General features: G+C 36.6%; 1 protein-coding gene across 1 annotated transcript in view; it reads right to left on the reverse strand.

Annotated features, from left to right (window-relative positions):
• The window catches only part of MSH2 (mutS homolog 2), a 69,293-nt gene that overhangs the window by 31,716 nt on the left and 12,112 nt on the right, over positions 1-25,465 (reverse strand). The window contains exons 5-7 of the mRNA XM_036751220.1: positions 21,203-21,352; positions 20,300-20,433; positions 8,141-8,340 (exon numbers count right to left, since the gene is read on the reverse strand). Of these exons, the coding sequence (XP_036607115.1) occupies positions 8,141-8,340; positions 20,300-20,433; positions 21,203-21,352 (484 nt within the window). The remainder of the gene's footprint in view (positions 1-8,140; positions 8,341-20,299; positions 20,434-21,202; positions 21,353-25,465) is intronic.

Below are 25,465 nucleotides of genomic sequence, written 5' to 3' on the forward strand. Positions count from 1 at the left end.
AAAAGCTCACAATCTAGAAGCAAATTTGGACTGTATAAACAAGGCAACAAATGACTTTTAATGTCACATCGTACAATTATTTTACACTCCTCTGGGAATGAAAAAGAATGATGAAAATAGGAAGGAAATGTAAATTGAAGGAAATAGGATACTTCTTATCATACTTTAACAACCACAATAATGAGGTATATACGATCAGTGGGGATTATCTTTTTACTAAACTAAATAAGCAAAAGTTTAAGTGGCCAATAACCGTAGCTGCTTCCTGACATCAGCCTAAGAGGTATTATTAAAAGTGTTAAAAACACTTAACAAAAGTAAGACTCTTTTCCCACTACCACTGACATATACATAACCTACTAGTTTCCAAAAGCATCCAAAGATAGCACACATGTAGAGTCGGCAGAAGGTGTAAGACAGTCAGGATTTGTGGCAGGGGTTCTAAGAAATACAAATGTGTTCAAAAGTTAGGACTACCTGTATGTACCCCTGTTCTGGGGCTGATATATCTGTATCTCTGAAGAACATGCTCATTAGCACCCTGTTTAGCTATCTGAACAAGGTTCTTAGTTTCGCTGGGGGGGGGGGGGGGGGGGGGGGGCGGGCGGGAATCACCTTATAAAAGAAGTTAAAGGATGCTTTTAAACAGCAAATCCCTATAACACACTCAAAATTATTTTACCTGCCATATAGTAAGCACTATATATGTGCTAGCTATTATTAACTAACATTAATTAGCTAATTAGGAGAGCACAGGAAAAATCGTGGGCCAGGTATCAAAACTGTTGAGCAAGTAAAGATGTCCCGAGTTCAAATCCATCCACAGACATTTACTGGCTATGTCATCCTAGACAAGCAAATGCAACCTATTTGCTTCAATTTCCTCATGAGTAAAAGGGGATAACAGCGCCTACTTTCCAGGGTTGTAGGGAGAATCAAATGAGATAAGGTAATGCCCTTAGCACAGTGCCTGGCACATAGTAAGCGCTATGCAAATGTAAATGAGCCACCTACCTTGGGTATCAGACCCTCAGAGATATCTCAGGCAAAGATTTTTCCCCCAATGAACAATTCTCCTTCTTACCCTGGCTGGATTGATTTCATTCATACAAGACCTTTCCAGTTTCATATAATAAATATTATCTATTCTAGCCTTTCTGATCTCTAGCTTTTGCTAGGTTAAAAATATTCCGTTTGTGAACTGATCCATATTCCTCCGTGTGTGTGTGTGTGTGTGTGTGTGTGTGTGTGTGTGTGTGTGTGTGTGTGTATGTGTGTGATATGACCAATATTTAAACTAAGCATCCATTCAGAGTTTATGGTGATATACGGTTTCTATACTTATTTTTGCCAAACCGCTTTCTAGTTTTCCTGTAAGTTTTTGTGAAATAGACTTCTTCCCTAAGCAATTTCTTCTCTATTTCACATACAACTTTTCAGAAACAAAAATATTCCATAAAGTAAACATCCCCCTCTGTCTCATCCTCCCCAAATAATGGCTTAAGTCCAAATAGACCAATTGCAATATTAGCTGGAAAGATGGAGATCTTCTCTGGCTCATGTAACTGGCTAATAAATGGATGTAGCTAAAGTACGGGCTCTAGATGAATTTATCCGGCATATACAGATTTTTATTGTTGTTCAGCTGGTTCGATAATGTCCAGCTCTTCATGATCCCATTTGGCATTTTCTTGGCAAAGATACTGGAGTGGTTTGCCATTGCCTTCTCCAGCTTATTTTGACAAATGAGGAACTGAGGCAAACAGGGTGAAGTGACTTGTCCAAGGTTACACAGCTAGTAAGTGGGTCTAAGGCCAGATATGAATTCAGGAAGATGAGTCTTCCTGGCTTCAGGGCCAGCAGCACTCTATCCACTCTGCCCATAAATACACATTTGTATATATCAGGATACACTTATTTGTAAACTGCCACATGTTGCTTTACAAATAGCTTAATGAGACAGACACACAGAGGTCAGTTTTCATACTGATAAGATGATGTAAAATAAGGCAAGAAATAGCAGTTAAAGTAATAAGACATTAGATCACAAATAGGTGTCAACACAAGAAAAAAGTCTACTAATTTGCTGATTATTAATAACAATTATATGGGTGCTCCTGTCATACATAGACTACCAACCCTCCATGCTAGGTATATTGTTTCAATAACTGCTGGGACCAAAATAACTGCTATATCTGCTAGCCTTATAAAATGACACACAGTCACTGGGCCCTATTTTAAGCCTGGTAGACACACTGGCAGATCTTGCATTCCAAGAGTATTACCTTCAAAAAACCAGTCACCTCCACAATATGATAAAGCATAAGAAGGGAAGACCAAGGACACAGAGGTAGAAGAGCATTAGAAATCCTGTATCCTCTCTTCCTACTAATAACACTGCTACCAGCAAAGTGAACAATCTCCAGACCCACAGAACTTACTGCAATTGCCAGCCTCACAAACTGACACAATACAAGAAGGGTAGGACTCCCTATATGCTCAGGGGAAAAGGCACTAAAGGCCTAGCTATGGTGTTGAAACAAAAGGCCAAAACCACATAAACTGTATTGAGGCTTGAATAGATTGAGCACAACTGCAGATCTATAAATGATGCTGGCCAGTAAGTGATCTAAGGATTATGAAGAGAAAGGCCAAGTAATCCAGTTTTAAATATACTCATACCCATATTAGGCTGTAACTTCCATGAAGAGAAGATAATGTCTGCCTTAAATTTTGTACATAAACTTTCCCAGTACTCTTCACACAAACATTAATGTTTGAATTAAGGAACAAAAGAAACCATCCAATCTAATCTGCTAATTTTTAAAGATAAACAAACTAAAATCCAGAGAGGTTAATTAAATAAAATTATATGGGTTAAGTCAGAGATTGGAAATCTAGGATTTGCACAGATAACTGACTACAAATTTAAGGGTAACACATCACATAGCAAAAAAAAGTTGTGAGATATCTTCCACAATAACACTGTCTAGAGAAATGTTAAGAATTCCAACTGCTCAGGAAATCAAGTAAGCAAATACCTTCAAAAAGAATCTCTGATTTATTGTCAGTAACTGAGGACTCTTTTATAGCTCCTCAAGGCTCCATTCTAAAAAATACAGCTGTGAGCCTACACAAAACAGCTGCAAACATTTTAAGTCAATAAACACAAGTATTTACAGTTTAACAATAGCCTGAACCATAATTTAATCACTACCTAAGTCTCATTACCATCTACCATGCTACAAGACCAAATGGGAGAACCATAGTCCCGTCGATAGTAGTTGATTCATTACTGAAATGTAAGATTCACTACTGGAACATTTCACAGCTCTTCTTCAGATTATAAAATTTAACTATTATATCAACAAATAATTCAGGAAATTATTTTGTTTTCTCTCTCTTTCCTGTGTTTACATTCACATTAATCAAGAAATATTCTAAGAGTTACTGTTAATGAAATTTTACAAATGCCTTCCAAGAAGAAATTAAATCAGTAAGATTAAGTAACACGTGGTGCCAAAAATAAAAAGTTCTTGTCCCTTTACAAACTTAATCTCTTACTCTCATATCTGCCTCTATTCACTCAATTTTAGCAATGGCCTTTGGATATTAGCCATATTTTATTATCCTATTATTTTGGGATATGGCAATGATTTTATGGTGTGTGTGGGACAATAGTTCCCCTAAAGTGAAATAACAATCAAAGGTCTCTCAAGGTAAAGACAGAGGCTTTATTTGCAACTCTCGAGCAAGAACTGGGCATCGTCTACCCCAGGGCGGAATGGGGTAGGGAGGCCAGTTATAGAGAGCAGACAGGCAGTTTATATACCCTCGAAGACAATTCTAAGAAATGCCCTTAAAAACCCCCTTACAAAACAATTCTAAGAAAAATCCTTAAACCCCCCTTACAAAACAAATCCAAGAAAAACCCCAAAGTCTGGACACCTATCCCCATTGGTGGGGATAATTGGCCTCAGTCTTAAACAAGGAAAGATTCTTAATCTAACACCTTAACCCCAAACTAAAAGACAGCAGTTACAGGCATAATGCAGGATGTGGGTATATGTGGTATATGTGCAAGTTTAAACAGGGAGGGGAAGGGTTAACTTTAAACTTTATGATATAGCTCAGGCTTTATGGAAGCTAAAATATTAAGTATTTTTTTCCTTAAATGAGAGACTTTCAGCCATTCCACTCAGGTGTTATAATGAAATGACAAGATTTGACTGGATATGAGGCATGAGACAGTGTGGAGTCAAGGCTAATACTAAGCTTGTACAACTGAATGACTGGAAAGATGACAATTACTTCAGCAGAAATAAAGAACCAAAAGCACTTAGCACAGTGCCTACCACATAGTAGGTGCTATATAAATGCTTCTCTTCCCATCCTCCTCCCCCCAGAGACTTCTCTTTAACTAAGGGGAAAGCACAGTGAGGGAAACAAATTCCAATTTGAATTTATTAAGTTGAGATGCCCATGGAAGATTCAGATGTAGAAAACAGGGCTAAACCTCATCAAGGCACTGAGAAGTGAATGACAGTTGAGGAAGTGGTGGCATTAAGTAGGACGTGTTTAGTCATTTTCAGTGGTGTCCAACTCTTGGTGACCCCATGGGATTTTCCTGGCAGAGATACTGGAATGGCTCATCAAAGGTCACACAGCTAGTTATCTGAGGCCAGGTCTGAACTCAAGAAGAGGAAGGTGTCTTCCTGACTCCAGGCCCAGCATTCTATCCACTGTGCCACCTAGCTGCTCCAGGCAATAAGTACAGACAACACTTCCTAGGGGTTTGAATGTGAAAGTGAGTAAAGATGAGACGATAGAGCGTGAAAGGTAGGTGATGTCCAGTAAAAGTGTTGGAAAGGAAAGACCTAAGTACTTTTGTAGGAAGCAGGAAAGGAGCCAGTAGGTAGGGAGAGACTGATGACGAGACACAAAAGGGATGATTAAAGAGTTAAACTTCCGTTATAGTACATGTGCTTTAGTTCACAAATTTCATGACATTTGTTTTGGCTGCCTAGCAGAACGTTTTGGTTACTTTCTTTTAAACTTTACAAATATGGATTATCTACATGGAAATGTAGATAAGCAACAGCCCTTCCAATTGGCAGCACCTTGAGCCTTCAAGAACACAAAATGACTTCAGACCACAATATGATCCTGGATTTTAGTGGAGGAGCCAACTATCAGCACAATATCTGAGGTTGTAGTTTCTTTCTTGCTTCAAAGTGCCACTGCTATTTTGATTTCTGCCTATAGAAGTGAGAATGTGAGACAGACAAAGCCTTTGTACTGGAATGAATCTACTTTCTGCTTACTGTATGTATCCTGAACCTTCCAGTACAAACCCCATGAGGGACATTTCTTGTTTTTATCCCTAGCAGTTCTTCCTAATGTGAAGACAGCTCTGTGTACATCACTTGAACCCTGTCTTTAAGTTTACTTTCTACCTACACTGTGTGTGTGACACATTCATACATACAATGAAAAAAGGGACTTTTTGGTGTGTTTTTACCTTTCTTTATATGCACAGTACTTTAGCACAGTGCCTGGCACACACACTGATTGACTGAACATGTCAGGGTCCATTTCTTCAAGCATGAATGTTGTTATTTAGGAACCCAATAATGCTAAACTAGGCATTAAACATGTACCATATACATCCCCACACATTATATGAAGAGCATTCACTAAATAATTACCACTTATCTGTGAATATCATCTTTTCTTAATAGATTATTATCAACAACAGGCAGGCAATTTGCATTTATGATCCTATTAAAGCTAAGTGGACTAATAACAAGTAACAAATAATCATGGGGGAAAAACAGAACAAGAACAGTAATTTTAAATTCCAGATGGAAGCCCTATGTGTAACAGCTGGTTGACCGGTTGTTGTTTTTGTTGGGGGTGGGGGAGGCGGGGTAGCATTAACTATCATGGACAAAGTAGTAGTGAGTGTGTCTTGCAAGGTGAAAGTCACACTTTTCAGGTGCTAGTTGATTGGTTACCTTATAAATGCTCTCCTATTGAGCTCTAAACAATATAAAAAGTATATTTTGAAATTTTAACAAACTTCTATAAATGTAGAAACAAACGCAACTTATACCTCTAAGCGCCTACCCTGTTTTAGCTAAAGAAACTTTTTTCACCTTAAGCTTTCTCCTTTCTCAGTCTCTTGCACTCTCTAAGACTCATAGCTTGGAGAAACATCGGTATCACTGGCTATAAAATTATTAACGGTAACAAATAATGCAAAGAGTTAAATAGTTCAATAATGAATTAGCTGAACTCCTAACAAGACACTAATTACTACTCTTCCATGACTTTGGAGAACTGTTACTGACAAATGAAATTGTGACCCTTCAACTACCTTGCTGGAAAGCTTCTGGAAATTTACCCAGACTGGTTCTCGGACAAGCAACAACCAATTTCTGGGGTAATACTCAAAGCCTTGGTAGTTTAATAGGACCTGTCAGAATTCATAATCTCCTGCCATAAACTTTTAAGAATACAGGGTCACATCCACATCATCATGAACCATTCGAGTAAGTCATTAAGAAGTGATGTAATAATACAATTTATTACAACAAAACTCTAATACAACAGAACAATATAAGTGCTTTATGGATTTTCTACATAGCAGTATTGGGCAAAATTTTACCCTAAAGGTTTAATAGAAATAGCCTTGAATTCCAGTTATTGTCTCAACTTCGTAATTTTAGGAGGCTCAATAAAGAGAATGACTTCTGTGTCTCCTCATTCCAATGGACTAGTTCTTATATATGAGGATAAAGATTCAGTCAAGAAAGAAAACTATCCAAGTTCTTATCTACTTTGTATGTTTTTGCTGCCCCCTGCTGTTTCTAAATTTACTTAACTTTCTTTTCATGGCATTATATTTGTTTTTGCCCAAGAGAGTGATTATAACAACCAAAAAAGTCCATGAGACAAAAGAAAATAGCAATTTTATAGCCAGATATTTAAAGCTTTAAAGTCTTAATTTCCCTTTGAAATATCAGTGAATTTAGTTAATTTTTATTTTATTTTTATTTTTTGAGGGAGGAAGGCAAAGCAATTGGGGTTAAGTGACTTGCCCAAGGTCACACAGCTAGTAAGTGTGTCAAGTTTCTGAGGCCGGATTTGAACTCCGATCCTCCTGACTCCAGGGCCGGTGCTCTACTCACTGTGCCACCTAGCTGCCCCATTTAATTAATATTTCAATTCATCATTCTCACTGCATTGAGGTCTTCTGAATCAAAAGAACAAACCCTGATACTGTATTGTTCTTCTTAAGACTCAAGTTCCAGTTCTCTTCCACAGCCAGAAGCTGCCCCTAGTGTCACCTATTTTGCATTCAATGCCTAAGGTAACCACAGATATTATGTGACTAATTCATTTATTAAAAGTACAAAGACATATGTCAAACCTATAGGCATATCCTGCATTCTGGCAGCCTTAAGTGAGTAAACAGCATCCTTCAACTTTATTCCAACAATTCTGTGCTCCGTCCCACCTTGCCAAAGCCATCTGTTGCACCCCGATGGCACACGAACACTAGCTGGCCACCTCATAAATGCTAACTGTCACAAGGATCACAAGATCATGGATGCAGAACTGGAAGAGACCTTGGAGGACATCTGGTCCAACCACTCACTGTATAGACTAGGAAACTGAGGCCCAAGACGGTTAAATAATGTCCCCAAGATCACGCTGATAAGAAGTGGCAGAGCCAGGGTTCTAACCCAGGTCCCATGATTCCAAATCCAGCCTCTTTCCCTTCGCTGAACTGCATGCAGTACCTCCCAGACAGTGGACTGACGAATCATGGAGCTAGAAGGCATCCCTAGAGATCAATTTGCCCACATCATTTTCATATGGTCAAACTAAGGCACAGAAGTAAAGGGACTTGAACATCTGCGTGGCCGGTGGGTAGTAGCAGGGCTCAGATGAGAATCTAGACCCTCCAACTCCAGTTCAGTTCCACTGTGAGTCAGTATAAACTTTCATAGAAAAAAATATAAAAATAACAAGAGTGGGTGTGCAGTGTCTTCTTTCTAATAGATCACAGTGCATTCTCATGGCAATCAGGGACTGAGATTTCAATGGAAGGAATCAAAATCAAGATTGTTACCTTCATGTTTTTCCAGTGCTTGTATAACATTGGGAAGATGGTTTATGGCTTGATAGATTCGGTAACAATCTTGTAAACTCGCTGCATGTCTCTGAAACTTTTTGGCGAATCTGTTAAGATCTGGGAAACGCCGAAGTAAGTCTTCTTGTAAACTCTGTCTCAGCTCCGCGTCTACTACGAAGGCCTCCACTAAATTTAACCTGAAATAAAGCATTTATTAAAAATCATAAATACCATAATAGAGCAAAACTAAAACCTTACAACTATGAAAACAAAGTCTCAGCTAGATTACAAATTCCAAATATATACACATATACATACATATATATATACATACATATATATATGTGTATGTATATGTATCTACAAGTAGGTATTCACAGAGCAGTTAGTAGCAGAAATCTTGAAAATATATACAAATGAAAAACTTTAAAGAAATGATTCAATCATTATTTAACAGAGCTTTGTCAAAGGATGATTACATGTTACTTGATAAACTGAAAACATTTAAAATAATACTGCCATCTACTATTTCAATATAAAGAAGGCTGAAAGATAAGTGAAGATCAGAATCAGCTAAAGTATGTTCCTGGTAAGATGCTGAATGACGTAAAGAATGATGACAGGTCAAATCAAATACTTGTCTTGGCAGGAGAATGCAGCACAAAAGTTAGGGTTCCTAAAAAGACACTAAAAATAAAAAACACAACTTTTTTTATTACAAAAACCTTATCACTAAATTAAACAAAGAGCACACAAATATTATACAGGTGTTATTTTACTTTTCTATAATACAAAGGGATATGGAATTGGGCCTGTGATTTCAACAATATAGGAAACTATTGGGTGAGGAAAATCCCAATGCCAAAGTAGGCAAGGACTTCCTATCTCCAGGGCCAATTCTGCATCCACTGTCTTCTTCTTTTCCTATATATTACAGAATAATAAAGAATTTATTTTTGTAATCAAGCAACTTCAATAAAAGACAATGAAGTAAACACAAAGGTAATTTAAAAGTAATGTATAAGTCTAGGAATATCTTTTTAAAAATTTATACCACATATATTCATACTGCCACACATAGGAAGCTTTTGTGAAAATGTCAAGGAAGCAGGAAATAAACTAATGCATATTATCACAATATCTCAGCTGTGGAAGGAACCTCAGGGGTCACTTATTCCAAACCATACATGAAGAGGAGTTCCATCAATAACACCCTTGGGTAACATGACTGGCAAAGTATCAAGTTTATGCTAATGAAAAGAGCAGTTTAAAGAGAAGAAAATAGGAAACATAGACAATGTAAAGTATTTTGAAATGAGGTCAGGGGGCTAAACTGCTCCTCACCATATGCTAGATAGAAGACAAAGTGTTTCTCAGACCAAGAAGAAGGAAAATATGAATCTAGAGCTGAACCCTTATATCTTCCAACACAAGAGGGTCTTGAGGTCACCCACCTCTAGGTAGGAAAAATGTGTGTGGCAGCCCAGAAATGGAAGGACCAGGACAAAAAGAGTAAAGAGATGAGACAAAAATTATTCATAATAAAAGAAGGGGACAAAAAGCAAAAAGGACAAGGGAAAGGCTAGGTATGAATCTAGCCCCCAAACATTTTTAAATAAAACCCTGGCAAAGATACTAGAGCAATATAGCTAAAAATTATTCACTATGATCAGGCTGGATTAGTACATGGGATGCAAAAATGGTTGAACAATAAGAAAACAATAAACAATTAATCCCCCTTATTTTATTTTTAAAAAAATATTAATGTGTGATCACACCTATCAGATTGGCTAACATGACACAACAGGGAAATGATAAATGTTGAAGAAGATGTGGGAAAATTGGAACACTAATGCATTGTTGGTGGAGTTGTGAACTGATCCAACCATTCTGGAGAACAATTTAGAGCAATGCCCAAAGGGCTATAAAAATGTTCACACCCTTTGACCCAGCAATACCACTCCCAGGTTTGTATCCCAGAGAGATCATAAATATGGGAAAAGGACCCACATGTACAAAAATATTTATAGCAGCTCTTTTTGTGGTGACCAAGAATTGGAAATTGAGAAGATGCCCATCAATTGGGGAATGGCTGAACAAGTTGCAGCATTCATTGTAACAAAATACTATTGTTCCATAAGAAATGATGAGCAGGCCAACTTCAGAAATATCTGGAAAACCTTACATGAACTGATGCCGAGTGAAGTGAGCAGAACCAGGAGGGCACTATACACACTAACAGCAACACTGTTCGATGACTAACTTTGATAAACTTACCTCTTGGCAATGCAAGGATCTAAGACAACTCCAAAAGACTGATGATGGAAAATGCTGTCCACATCCAGAAAAAGACCTATGGAGTCTGAATGCAGATTGAAGCATAGTATTTGCCCTCTTTTTTGTTTTGTTTCTTCTTTCTTGTGGTTCCTCCCATTGGTTCTAATTCTTCTTTACAACATGACTAATGTGAAAATGTTTAATATGAATGTATATGTAGAGCCTATGTCAGACTGCATGCCGCCTTGAGGTTGGGGGAGGGTAGGGAGGGTAAGAAAACTTTGAACTCAAAATCTTATAGAAGTGAATGTTGAAAATTAAAAGTAAATAAATTAGTATTTTTTTTTTAAAATTAATGTGTGTGCACGTGTATGTGTATTTTTGTATGTAATTTTAAGTCAGCAAAATGTGTGGCACCCCAGGAATGGAAGATCTAGGACAAAAAGAATACAGAAACGTGGGGGCAGCTAGGTGGTGCAGTGAGTACAGGGCCAGCCCCTGAGTCAGGAGCACCGGAGTTCAAATCCGGCCTCAGACATCTGACATACTTACTAGCTTGTGACCTTGGGCAAGTCACTTAACCCCAATTGCTCTGCCTTCCCTCCTCAAAAAAAAACAAAAGAATATACAAATGTGATAGAAATTATTGATAATAAAAGAATACAAACAAAAAGCAAAAAGGATAAGGGAAATATTAGGTATGAATCTAGCCCCCAAAGTGTTAAACCCAACGAACTCAAAGAAAAAAAAAAGGAAACATTCTAGAAAAGTTCATTATAATGACCAGTTACTATGCTTTAAAGGAAACAGAGCAAGAAACAACCTAATGATAAAAAAGTAAAGGACCAAGAGTGCAAAATGAGATATACAGAACTAGAGAAAGAGCATGGGCAAAGTAGAAATTTGTTTTGCTTGATTATGGATTTCTGTAACAGGAACTTTTGTTTTTCTTTTATTCTTGGGGAAGGAAGAGGGAGGAAAGGTCAATTTCTCGGAATTTCAAAAAGTATACATATGAATATTTTTTAAAAATAAGTAGAATAAGGGGGAATTAATTATTCATTGTTTTCCTACTGTTCAACCATCCTTGGATCCCATGTACTAATCCAACTTGATCATAGTGAATTATTTTTAGCAATACTGCTGCAATATCTTTGCTAGGGTTTTATTTAAAATTTTTGAATCAATATTCATGTAAATTGATCTATAATTCTCTTTTTCTACTTTATCTTTCCCCTGTTTAGGTGTTAGGAGAATATCTGTCTCTTAAAAAAATTTTGGTAGATTGCTTTCTGCCCAAACAACGAAAATCTACTCTATTTCTTTAAAAAAAAAAAAACCAAAACTGTACAGATCTTTAGTTTTTGAGTCTACATGTGTGGAAATGTTTTAATATTTTTCTTATTAGTGACTTGGAGCATTTTTTCATATGGTATTTAATAGTTTACAATTCCTTTGAGAATTGTTTGTTCATACTCTTTAACCACTCATATACTAAGCAATGTCTCTTGGCCTTGTAATTTGCCTTAGTTCCCTATGTACGTTGGATATTGGACTCTTTTCAAGGACAGTTGATATAAAGATTTTTACTCCCCAATCAACAGCTTCCCATTTAACAAAGAATTAATTTCATGTAATTGAAAGCATATGTTTTTATCTTTTATAATTACTTTTATTCCTCATCTGATTAAGAATTCTCCCCTTAGATATAACCGTGAAATGCACCTGATCTGCTTCTCCTCTAATTTTTCCATAATGGCATGAATTCATTTGGGGTTTATTGTCATACATGGTGAAAAAATACAAATTTTCTAAAATGCATAGTATATACTGCAGCTTATATACACATAAGAATGGCACTTCCTGGGTGCTGAAACCGGGGAAATCTGGATTCAATTCCTCCCACTCATGCATTCCAGCGGCTTGACCATGGCCAAGTCATTTACTTAACTTCTCAGTGCAAAGCCAACTCTTTTAAGATGAAGTTACAGACAAGAAACTAATTTCTATCAGTAAAAGAGGTTTCCCCCAAAATGATGAACTCACAGATCAGGAACACAAACACACACGTACACACACACACACACACACACACACACACACAAACATATATTCTTTGATCTCAGTAGAAATAGAAACTCTGAGGCCTGATAAATTGTAAGTTATAAATGTCTATTTGTTATGACACAAGTGAAATTAATTTAGCAGCAGTATTTGCAACTAGCTAAAAAAAGAAAAAAAAAGATTGCTGCCTCTGTTTCCATGGAAATGCCACTTTAAATGACAATTTTTAGGGATCAAATTTAGTATTGCCATAATAAGCTGTCAGTACCACTCAATAGGAATGTTAAGCATCACACAAACAATTGCATGCAATATCAGCTCACAAATTGCCTAGAAACTGTTAATGTATGGAAATTTTTCAAGATAGCCAATTCATAAAACCTCAGCAGAATTACCTTTTTTAAATTAAAATTTGGCACTATTTATTACAATATTATGCTTTATTTAAAAACTGGCCTTTTGCATCTAAATTCACAATTAAATACAAAAAAAGTTTTGCTATGCACATAATTCATAAAATAAGGAAAAGATGTGGCAGTGCCAATTAGTTCAAGAATTCCTATTAAAAAGTTTCCAGTTCTCTGCCTGGCACCACAATTCTGTTAATTATGTATATATGTGTCATATTCCTATGAGCATAGCTAGGCTGATCCTCAGACTGACACACAATCAGTTTGCCAAGCCCAAGCTCAAAACCTCAACAGTTTGGAAGAGATCCCAGAGGCTGGGCTTCCTCGCTACCACCATCATGAAACAAGGGTCATCCTGGAGAGGAGCCTTAATCTTATTTCAAAAAAGATAAAGTGGTATCTTTAATATACTGATGGTATAATTCAGTACTTAGTACAACACAATGCCCTGCACATTAGATAGCTGAGAAAGGCAATAACAAATATACACCACCAAGAGCTAAGTTAGTCGAAGGATAAGAACAATTTTCCACCAAAAAATTACTAATTATAAATAACCATTTAAAAATATGCTCCAAATGACAATGACAAGAGTTCAAACAACTCTGAAGCTTCATCTCATGCAAAAATTACAAAAAACACTAACAGTCAGTGTTGGAAGAACTGTGTAAAACAGGCACACTAAGAGGGAAGGGGAAGAGGAAAGGGAATAAGTATTTATATGGTGCCTACTGTGTGCCAGAAACTGTCCTAAGTGCTTTACAAATATTATCTCATTTGATTCTAGCAGCAACTCTGCCAGCTAAATGCTCTTATTCCAATTTTAAAGTTGGGGAAACTGAGGCACAGAGGTTACGTGACTTGCCTAGGGTCACACAGGTAGTAGTTAAGTGCCTGGAGCCAGATTTGACCCCGAATCTTCCTGACCCCAGGCCCAGCACTCTATCCACTGAACCGCTTCGATGGCTCTCGGGAAAAAAGATTTTGATCTAATACACCTAGAGAATCTGTGAACTGGTCCAACTACCATGAATATGAATTTGAAATTACTTAAATTCTACAGGAAATCAACCCAAGAGGGAGACAGGAAACTCAAGAATGAAATTCTGAAAATTCAAAGGAAAACAATTCCAATGCAAAGGAAAAACGGAAGCTGTCTGAGTAGACCTATGTGAACACTTAGAATTCATGAAGCAAGTTAGATTTTTTAAAAAGATAAGTAAAGAAGCAGGAGCTGGTAAAAGAGGATAAGTATGAGTTTATAGGGTCCAATAAAAATAGTGTCAAACCAATCACAATTCCAGAGGACTGGTGATGAAGTGTTTTACCTACATCCTGATAATGAGGTAATAAGCTCAGAATGAGATAAATATTTTCTCAACATGGCCAACATAAGGATTTGGTTCTTTGTTTTTCTACTCTTTCCCCCAATGGGGAGGTGTCAGGAGGGAGAGGAGATGGTTTAATTGAAAAAAATTAATTTGAAAAAATTAAAATCACATCAAAAGTATTAAAGTTTAGAATAAGCTAAAGCTGAAGAGGGAAACCAAAGGAATGACAAGGTGGGAGAAAAGTTCTAACAGAGAAAAAAGAGCATCAAAGAAGGGACAGTGCTAGTGTGGATGGGACAATAAAAACTTACCACAGAGAAAAGGCAAAGCTGCTCAATTTTTATTTTACTTTTTTTTTATCCATGGAGAACGACCTTGGAAAGGAAAGTGACACCCAAGACAAGAAATAGGAAAGGAATACTTTAGTTCCCCTTAACTCACTCAAGCTAACCGGCCCCCCCAAAAGGACACCCTTGAATCCTCAAAAAACTGGCAGGCGCAGATGGGATTGCTAAGTCATTATCAGTAATATGTGAAAGATTGTGGTGAACAGGACAGGTCCCACAGACCTAAAAACAGGCAATTGTTGGACCAATTTTCTAAAACAAGTTAGAGAACAGTCTGAAACCAAAGGTCAAACTACCTTGATTTTAATTCCTTAGAAGATTCTAGAATAAATCATCAAAGAAATAGTCAACAAATATCTAGAAAAAGAAGCAGCGATTATAAAAATCCAGTATGATGAATAGCCAGCTCATCGCGAACAACTCTTGCCAGGCTAATCCTGTTTCTGTTTTTTGCCTGGTTTGCTAAACTGTAGATAAAGGCCACTGTTGTAGTTTATGTAGTTTATGGTTTAACTATATACTAGATAATAATACAATTAGATGGACTTGTAATGGGGAGGATGAAAGTAGTCATTAATGATTCCATGTCAAGTTAACTGTAGATCTCCAAAGGAGTGCCCCTTATTTGATCTTATGCTGTTCAACAGTTTTATCAATGGCTTAGATGAAGGCACAGAGGATATGCTTATCAAATCTGCAAAAAAGGTAAAACCAGGAGGGACAGAATATACCATATGACAGAGTAAAGAGTCAAAAAGGTTCTGACAGGCTGGAGGAAGAGGTCAAATGTAATAAAATGCAACTCAGTAGGAATAACTGTAAAGTCTTACACTTCAGTTAAAAAAGATGAAGGAATCAGTCAAAAGAGTTTTCTTGAAAAAGACCTGAAGGTAAAAAAAAAAAAAAGAAAAGAAAAAGACCTCAAGGTTTATTATTTGGTGAGTCAGCAATTCTAGCCCCCCAAAAGTTAATGTAATCTTGGGTGCTTTTACCCTGATCACATCATTTCCAGAGTGTTGTGTTTAGTTCTGGTTGTCAGAGGGTACAGGCATGGATTAGCTGAAAATCATTCAGAAGAAGGAAGTGAGGATGGTGAAGGGCCTTGGGATGTGACATGAGGAGAGGTTGAAGGAACACAGGATATACTTGGCTTGCAGAAGCTAAGACAGATAAGACTCAAAGGGCAGAACAACAGCTGTCCTCAATCTCTGCAAGGCTATCAAAAGGGATTCAACTTGTTCTAGTTGGCCTCTTGGAGCAGAACCAAAGCAAAAGGGAAAGCTACAGAAAACAAACTTAAGCTTGTTGTAGGGAAAAACTTCCAGACAACTAGGGCCCTCAAAAACTAAAACAGGCTACTTTGAAAACTAATAGGTTCCCACTCATTGGAGGGCTTTCAGAAAAAGCTACGTAAACACTTATTGGGTATGGTATAATAGGGATTCTTTTTCAAGTGGGCGCTGGCCTATATAACTAAAATCCCTTCCAATTTTTTCCCCACTTAATAGATTTTATTTTTTCCAATTACACGTAAAGATATTTTTCAACATTCACTTTTATAAGATTTTTAGTTCCAAATTTTTTTCTCCTTCCCTTCTTTTCCCCCTCCATGCAACTGATATAAGTTATATATGTACAATCATATTAAACATATTTCCACATTAAAAGTATATGATTCAAGGGCAGCTACGTGACGCAGGGAATAGAGCACCTACTCTGAGGTCAAGAGAACCTGGGTTCAAATCTAGCCTCAGACACTTATCTAGCTGTAAGACCACAGGCAAGTTACTTAACCCTGATGGTGTCATCCTCCCCCCTCAAAAAAATTTTTTTTTAAAAAAATGGTTCTGTGAACATGAGGAATTCAAAGAAATATGTAAAGATTTGTACGAACTGATGCAGAGCAAAATAAAGAAAACAAAATTTATAATATCCACCAAGAGAACAACAATGTAAATAGTAAGGTTCCTAAAAGAAAATTTAAATCAAAATAATTGAAAAAAAAAATGTCTTCAGAGAACAGATAATGAAACATACTTCTCTCAACACAGAAAGGCAAGAGACTATTAGGACAGAATGTTACAGACCTCATAGGATGGGGCTGTTCTACCACATATTGTTTAACTGTTTTCATTAAGGTAAGTTTCTATCTAGAGGAGAGGAGAATTTTTTTTCCAGAAATGATTATGTTTTAAAAACAAAGACATCAATAGAGTATATTTTTCAGAACATACATAAGGAATTCCACGGCTATGATTTTAGGAATTTTAACTTTAAAAAAAAGTAAAGTCTTAAATTATAGAATGTATCCTTCATAGTATACTAAGGTACCATCTATAGGAAACATACGCCCACATAAGGTACCATCTATAGGAAACATACGCCCACATAATAAGACTTTCTATAAGATGAAGGAGGCGGAGTGGTAAAGCAGAAAAGCAAGGACCAGGAGTCAAGGACCTGGCCCAGCCTGGCTGTTCACTTGTGATTCAGTTACATTTATTTAATTTCTCTAGACCTCGGTTTCCTCATCAACAAAACTAAGGATTCAAACCTGTGTCTTCCAACTCCAAATCCAGCACTCTTTGGGCTCTATGGTCCTGCTGCCTACTTGCCTATATCATTTTAAGTTTTAAGTTAAGATTTAAGTTTACTAAGAGTCCAGTCATCTAATTCCCAACATCTAAATATTCCTTTGAAATACCAAAAGATTTAAGACCTCCCCCATACAGCTGCTACATTAATATATGCTAACTGAGAAAACACAAATGACATAAAGCTACTATGACTTTAGTAAGAAAGTTTTAAGTAAATTTGTACTTTATGAACAAAATAGCATCTATGTAAATTCAAAAATAATATGCATATATGTGAGGCAAATTTATTCAGGCTACAGAAGCTAGGTTTTTGCCTTAAGTCTCTCCCCTCTCCAATTTATCTTTCATATAGCTACCAGAAATCTCAAAACAAATTTGACCATGCTGCTCCCCTATTCAATGAACCCCACTGGCTTCCTATTACCAACAAGATCAAATATAAACTCCCCTGTGTGACAACTAAAGCTTTTCACAGCCTGGCCCCAACCTACTTTTCCATCCTTACTGCACATTGCTTCCCTCCAAGCACACTATGGTACAGCCAAACTGGCCCTCCTAACTATTCTTCATATACAACGTTTCATCTCACATCTATATCTATGCACTGGCTGTTCCTCAGTGCCTAAAAAGCTCCCTACCTCAAACTCCATCTCTCAGAATCCCTAGTTTCCTTCAAAGATCAACTTAAGGGCCACTTTCCACATGATTCTTCCAAATACCAATGCCTTCCCACCAAAATCACCTTGTATCTATTATTTATCTATTTTTATCCATGTTGTCTCTTCTGCCTAGACTGTAAGATCTTTGAGTGTAAGAACACTTTTCATTTCTGTATTTGTATCTCTACTACCTAGCACAACACCTGGCCATGATAGGAGCTTAATAAACGTGCTTAATAAATGGTGGAAAGAGGGATTACCCACCTCAGTGAGATCATGGATCCATTAACACAATAAACTAAATCTAATAAATTACTGTTTCCACACTTTACTCAAGTAGGCTATAGTCTTAAAGCTCTGATTTAAGCTTTTAGATTTTTTTAACATTTAAAGATTAATAGTCACTTTATTAAAAATATTTTAATTTTTTAGAAAATGATTTTATGTAACATCTGAAAGACTAGCTTTTTCCAAATATGTCTCATTAAGTAAACAATCTTCACTATGAAACAAAAATACACCCCTTTTAAGTCTTCTAATAATCCCCATGTAGCATGTGTTCAATAAAACATCCTCAGAGACACAAGTTAAATATGGATAATAACCCCAAAGTTAAATTTTAAAACAATACCAAAGCAATGTTCTCTCTCATTTGTCACTGTCAAGGGTAAGCAAGGAAACATTCCAATTGTTCCAAGGACCATATCAGCATACAATTCTCTGAAAAAACATCTTTAGGTTTATATGAAAAATAGTATTCTATGATTCACAGTAAGGCTTAAATGAGTTCAAGAAAGGAGTTTTAAAACATTTTGCACAGGGATCAAAATTTCTAAGAACAAAGCATTAAGAGCGAAAACCTCATCATAAAAGTATTCCTCGAAGCTTTGCCATCAAAAGCTAAGAAAAAGTATAGGTAAAATACAAACTACTAGATTTAATTGAAAAGAATCCAATCATCTGAACCCATCTAAAATAAAAACAACACACAATAATCCACCAAGCAAAAGTATAAATGGAGTAGCTACCTTTCTTACCAATAAATGCAACTACTAAAGTTTAAGGCACAAGGGCCTCAATTCACTTAACTGGTCCTTAGTGTGGCAACTCATAAAGCTCACGATAATATTTATACAGCATTAATTATGTGCCAGACACTGTGGTTTACATTTACTATCTCATTTGGTCCTCAAAACAACCCTGGGAGGTAAGTGCCACTATCATTCCCATTTTACAAATGAGGAAACTGAGGCAGATAGAAATTAAATGATTTGCCCATAGGAAGTACATGAGATCAATTTTGAACTAAGGTCTTCCCGGCTCCAGACCCTGCACTTTAACTGCTGCCTTATTATCACACTGGTCCAAATATAGCAAATACTCTTCCCCAAAATAACGGGTGGTATAAAGTCTTAGTGTACTCTATAACCATATTCTATATATGTAGATATTCATAGCTATATACTATTTTACTGTATGTAGGGTCTCCTACATGAATGAAAATATCATTAATCTTAGTTTTATTCTTTTAGTAACTTAAAAATTTTTGCATCATTGCAACGCTGTTCTAAGAAATCTCATAGAGGGAAATATGTAGCCTGTATTCTGACAAATATGGTAGTAATAATTATATATATATATCACACTTCACCATAAATTTGTGGATACTACCTATTTTAATATCTGAAGGTCACAAGTTTAGTAAACTCCTTGGGCCTAAAGAGGTTAAGTGCCTCAGAAAGGACAAGTATACAGTCAATTAGGTCTTATTAATTTACAGGTGAGTCAAACTTTTGTTTTATGTAGTGTTGACACCTAGTGAATGAGAATACGGAACACAACTGCCAGGTTAAGCATTATAATTTATGACAAGTATTATGATAATTATAGCTAACAAATGTTACCTTATTTGACCAAGTGTGACTATGGAGAGAAGAGATTTTAACATTAAATACTGTCAACTAATTTCTAAGCTTTGCTACACAGCCTTTTAAAAGACAGCTTAAAGGAAATTATTTAGAACTTCTACAGCAAATATCTTAATGGCTAACATTTTATTCAGTAGTTTATGCTCCAATCTGAAACATACAAGCACCATAAACCCTATACAAACAGGGAGCTATTTAAAAAGAACTCATTTTTTCAACAAAGAACATATTAAAAGGGAAACACAGGTTCTTTTTTTTAGAGGTAAAACTTTAAAGCAAATATTACTCCCACTGATACTTTTTCTAATACCAAAAGGCACCACAGCTTTCAAACAAAAATATTACAACAGAGATTTCTAATTTTATGCACTATTTTATCAATATTTCTTAAGCCACAAGTTTATAATTCTCTGCTATTACTACTCAACTTCATAATTACTTTGACTCTTCTAATAAAGCCTATTTAATTTTAACAAAGCAAGAGCATCATTAACAGTAGAGTTAGTCTCCATAAGACCCCTATAAATGTGTACATTTATGTACCTTTCCTCTATCCGGTTCTTATCCAGTAGTGGCTGCTTAATCCACTGATTAAGCAGTCTTTGTCCTTGAGGTGTTTTGCACTTATTCAGCAAAGCAGCAAGAGACTGAGTACCACTTTTGTCTTCAGCAGAGCCCTAGTAACAGAAGGTAAGAGATGAAATGATGGGTTTATTAGCATGTCTTGCTAAGCCAAAGATACTAATTAAAATTTTTATTTAAATGATGAATCTTTATAATATAACTCACAATGTGTAATCAAGCTTCTGCCCAATGGTTCTACTGTAATGACAAATGATACTATTACTGTAACCTTAAGCCTAAAACTTAAGAATCAAATTTAAGGATTGCATACTGTGTAAATTTATTTATAAAACTATTCTATACTATTTAAAAGTAGAAAAATAAAGTACAATTGAAATTTATTGCATGTATCTAACAATATTAATTCTACAATTACAAGTTAAAACACACTATGCTTATAAATGTTTAAGAATACCAGATCCTTTTAATATAGCATAAACTGTCACTTAAGTCCTACCCCAATATCTTACTGTGTTGTAAAAATTACTCTAGGTTTTATTTTTTAATGTTTTGATTGTTTCTAACAAAGAATTTCCTCCCATACACCAACTGTGTTCTTGAAGACTATTTATTCTTCTAGACCAAGATCTACGACAAGTCCTTGATGTTAAAGGTTTCAAGTAGGTACCCAGTGATAGACCAGCCTACCCAAGATCTGAGAGGTTCATTACAAATAGGCCCCTTTTTTACCACAATAGCTCTTACAGACCATAAATCATAAAAGAGGTTTTCACAATCTGTGCCCACATTGATTAAAATTACCAACTCTCAAAGTAGCCCTTTCCATCCCCACCTTCAATATCTGTTATTATTTTTTTTTACCTGAAAAAGGTTAAGAGCTCTGACAGCTGCATTATCCAGCTTCATATATTGGTTGAGGTCAAAGGTAGTCAGTTCAAATTGTCCAAAGTTTGTATCATCTGATAAAAGTTCTAAATACTTAATCACAGCTGATAATGATGAAATTGCAACCTAAGATTAAAAAATTTCAAATATATGATTGCAGTAACACAAGGAGAAAAGTAAAAGTCATTAAGAATTTTTAAAAGTAAATGACTGACCAAAGATGAATTATAAGTAGCATCATTTTCCCTGGTTTAAGAAAAACAGGCACACTAAGGGCCATGGAACTATGTGTCTAACCATTCTGAAAGGCAGTCTGGAAGGATGCAAATAAAATGAATAAAATGCCAATACCCTTTGACCCAGAGATTCCACTACCAGACATATATTCCAAGGAAGTTAAACACAAAATTAAAGTCCAACGTGCATGCAAAACATTGGTAGCTTCACTTTTTGTAGTAGCAAAGAACTAGAATCAAAGTAGATGTCTTTGAACTGAGGAATGACTAAACCAATTATGCTACAAGCTCTTTTTGTGGTTGCAAAGAACTGGACATTGAGGGGATGCCCATCAATCAGGGAATGGCTAAACAAATTGTGATATATGAATGTAATGAAATACTACTGTGCTATGAGAAATGATGAGCAGGATTTCAGGAAAACCTGGAAAGATTTACATGAACTAATGCTGAGTGAAGTGAGCAGAACCAGGAGAACATTGTACACAGCAACAGCACCATTGTGTGATGACTAACTATAACAGACTTGGCTCTTCTCAGTAAGACAATGATCCAAGGCAATTCCAAAAGACTCAGGATGGAAAATGCTATCCATATCCAGAGAAAGAACTATGGAGTCTGAATGCAGATGGAAGCATGCTATTTTCACTTTCTTTTTGTTTTTTGCTTTTTTGTGGTTTTCCCCTTTTGTTCTGCCCCTTCTTTCACAATGACTAATATGGAAATACGTTTAAGACGATTACACATGTATAACTTATATCAGATTACTTGCCATCTTGGGGAGGATGGAGGGAAGAGAGGGAGAAAAATTTGGAACTCACAATCCTTAAAAAAAATGAATTCTGAAAACTATCTTTACATGTAATTGGAAAAAATAAAACACTATTTACAAAAAAATTATGCTACATGAATGGAATGTAATATTACTAAACCATAAGAAATGATGAAAAGTATACAGAGAAGCACAGCAAGACATATGAACTAATGCAAATAAAAGTAACTAGAACCAAGAAAACAACATACACAGTGAACCTGACATGGTAAACAAGGAAAAAAAAGTTAAAACAAAACACTAGGTAATTAGAATGACAAGTCTGATCCCCATCAAAAAAGAATGAGAAGGTACCTCCCTCCTTTATTTGCATAGGCTAGGGATTAAAGGTGTGGAATACTGTACATACTTGGTTAACGCTGAACTTTTTTCTCTTTTTTTATTCACTGTTATAAAGGATGGCTCTCTGGGGGCATCAGGAGGGGGACGGATATATTGGAAATAAGACAAAAGACGTAAAGTAATTAAAAATCATTTTCCTTGGTTCCTCTCTAATCCAAAACAACAGTCAGGTAAAAGAAATAGCACTGGTCAGGATTACATTATAGTTCTTAACAGCAAAATTCTAATTACATACCAAACACCTATAATGTTGGGCTCTAGTATAATATAAAAACAAACATTTAAAAGAAATGAAAATAGAGAAGATAATTTAACATACTTGGCTTTGAAGCAAATAGCTAAATCATAAATTTTGTATTTGGAAATGAAGAAGATGTAAAAACAAAAGATAAGAGAAAGTATAATCAGCAAGAAGCAGTTAAGAAAAATAAGCAGCAGTGGCATCGGGTGTATATTTTCAAAACAAGAGATAATAGCGCTATAACAATAGCTTAAATGTCTTCATAACATTTTGATCAAAGCAGCACCATTTGTTGGTAGAACTCTGAGCAGCTGCTCATCACACTGCCCTCTCAGTCATGTCTGAGGCTTCGTGACCCCATTTAGGGTTTTCTTGGCCAAGATACTGCAGTAGTTTGCTATATCCTTCTCCAGCCATTTTACCAATGAGGAAACAGGTTTAAGAGACTTGCCCAGGGTCACACAACTACTAAGTTTCTGAGGCCAGCTCTGAACTTAGGAGGATGAGGCTTCCTAATTGCAAGCACAGTGCTCTATCCACTACACCACCTAGCAGCCCAATACTGCCATTAAAGGTTGTCTTCTGCTTCCCTTGTAAAACCAAAAGGTATAAACCAGTAAAATTAATTCATAGCAGGAGCTCTCAATTGAAAAAAGGATCACATATGGAATGTTGTACACACTGTAAGATATGGTCACCATGTTATTGTGCTGGTTGACTTTGCTTAACCAATTCTTTGTTACAAGTAAAGACTCACTGGAGGTGAGAAGTAGAAAGGAAGCAGGGATGGGATCTGTCTGCAAATGAACTTGCTATGGCAAAAGGGATCACTGAAACATTTTTAAGATGGACCATACTCTAAGCATGTGGTAAATAGAAGAAATGTTATTTTCACTCTAAGTTCATCCACATGTATGTGGCTTGAAAATTTTTAACGGCTGTAACACTGCTTAAGCTTCATTTAAAGTACAACCGGTATTTATACACTAATTTTGTAGTGATACATAAATATCTACTTTTCTCTCTATTCAAACACAGATCCCTAAGACTCCCTAATGCAGTTCTTTTCTGTTATTTTATTGGCCAAAATCAGGGTATAAACCAACACTAAAGATAAACACACAAAGTCTAAAACTTTAAAAACTCAATATTGTTACTAAACTTAGGACAACCTACAAAGAATTCTTTCAAGCAAAAAGAAAAAGGACTTAGGAACTATATAGTGGAACAATGAAATTCACTATTAAAAAGACAAATTATAGAGGGGCAGAGCCAAGATGGCGGCTGGTAGGCAGGGAATAGTCTGAGCTCCCTACGGAGACCCTCCAAAAACTTATAAAAAATGGCTCTGAACCAATTCTAGAACGGCAGAACCCACAAAACAGCAGAGGGAAGCAGGGCCCCAGCCCAGGACAGCCTGGATGGTCTCTAGGTGAGGTCTATCCCACACGGAGCTGGGAGCCGGGAACAGAGTGGAGCAGAGCCCAGCCTGAGCGGCATGAACCATCCAGACCAGAAGCCAGGCGGAGGAGGCTCTAGCGCCCTGATTCAGTGAGCTGTGGCAGTTAGGAGACTTCTCAACCCACAAACACCAAAGACAGCTGAGAAGGTTAGTGGAAAAAGCTGCAGGAGTGGAAGGAGTTCACGGTTCTGCTTCCAGCCCCGGGGGCAGCGGAGGTGGGGCAGCTACAGCTGTTGTTACTTCGGGCTCCAGGCCCACCTGGTGGGAGGAATTAAGTGGCGGATCAGAGCAGGGGTGCACTGCCTGCCGAAGATCTAAGCCCAGTTCGGGTTGGGGGTCCTTGGGGAAGGAGCAGTGCTGGTGTGGCAGAGCTGGCACCTCCCCCCCAAACGTAGAACATAGAACTCGTTAGTCTACAAGCAGTCATACCCCACTGAAAAACTCAAGGGTCAAGTTAGTTGGCTGGGAATATGGCCAGGCAGCGAAAACACACCCAGATTCAGTCTCAGACTTTGCATTCTTTCTTTGCTGACAAAGAAGACCAAAACATACAGACAGAAGAAATTACTAAAGTCAAAGAGCCTACAACAGAAACCTCCAAGAAAAACAGGAACTGGTCCCAGGCCATGGAAGAGCTCAAAAAGGATTTGGAAAAGCAAGTTAGAGAAGTAGAGGAAAAATTGGGAAGAGAAATGAGAAGGATGCGAGAAAACCATGAAAAACAAGTCAATGACTTGCTAAAGGAGACCCAAAAAAATACTGAAAAATACACTGAAGAAAACAACACCTTAAAAAACAGACTAACTCAAATGGCAAAAGAGCTCCAAAAAGCCAATGAGGAGAAGAATGCCTTGAAAGGCAGAATTAGCCAAATGGAAAAGGAGGTCCAAAAGACCACTGAAGAAAATACTACTTTAAAAATTAGATTGGAGCAAGTGGAAGCTAGTGACTTTATGAGAAATCAGGATATTATAAAACAGAACCAAAGGAATGAAAAAATGGAAGACAATGTGAAATATCTCCTTGGAAAAACCACTGACCTGGAAAATAGATCCAGGAGAGATAATTTAAAAATTATTGGACTACCTGAAAGCCATGATCAAAAAAAGAGCCTAGATACTATCTT

This window comes from Trichosurus vulpecula, chromosome 3 (genome assembly GCF_011100635.1).
Source record: "Trichosurus vulpecula isolate mTriVul1 chromosome 3, mTriVul1.pri, whole genome shotgun sequence".
NCBI classification, from domain to species: Eukaryota; Metazoa; Chordata; class Mammalia; order Diprotodontia; family Phalangeridae; genus Trichosurus; species Trichosurus vulpecula.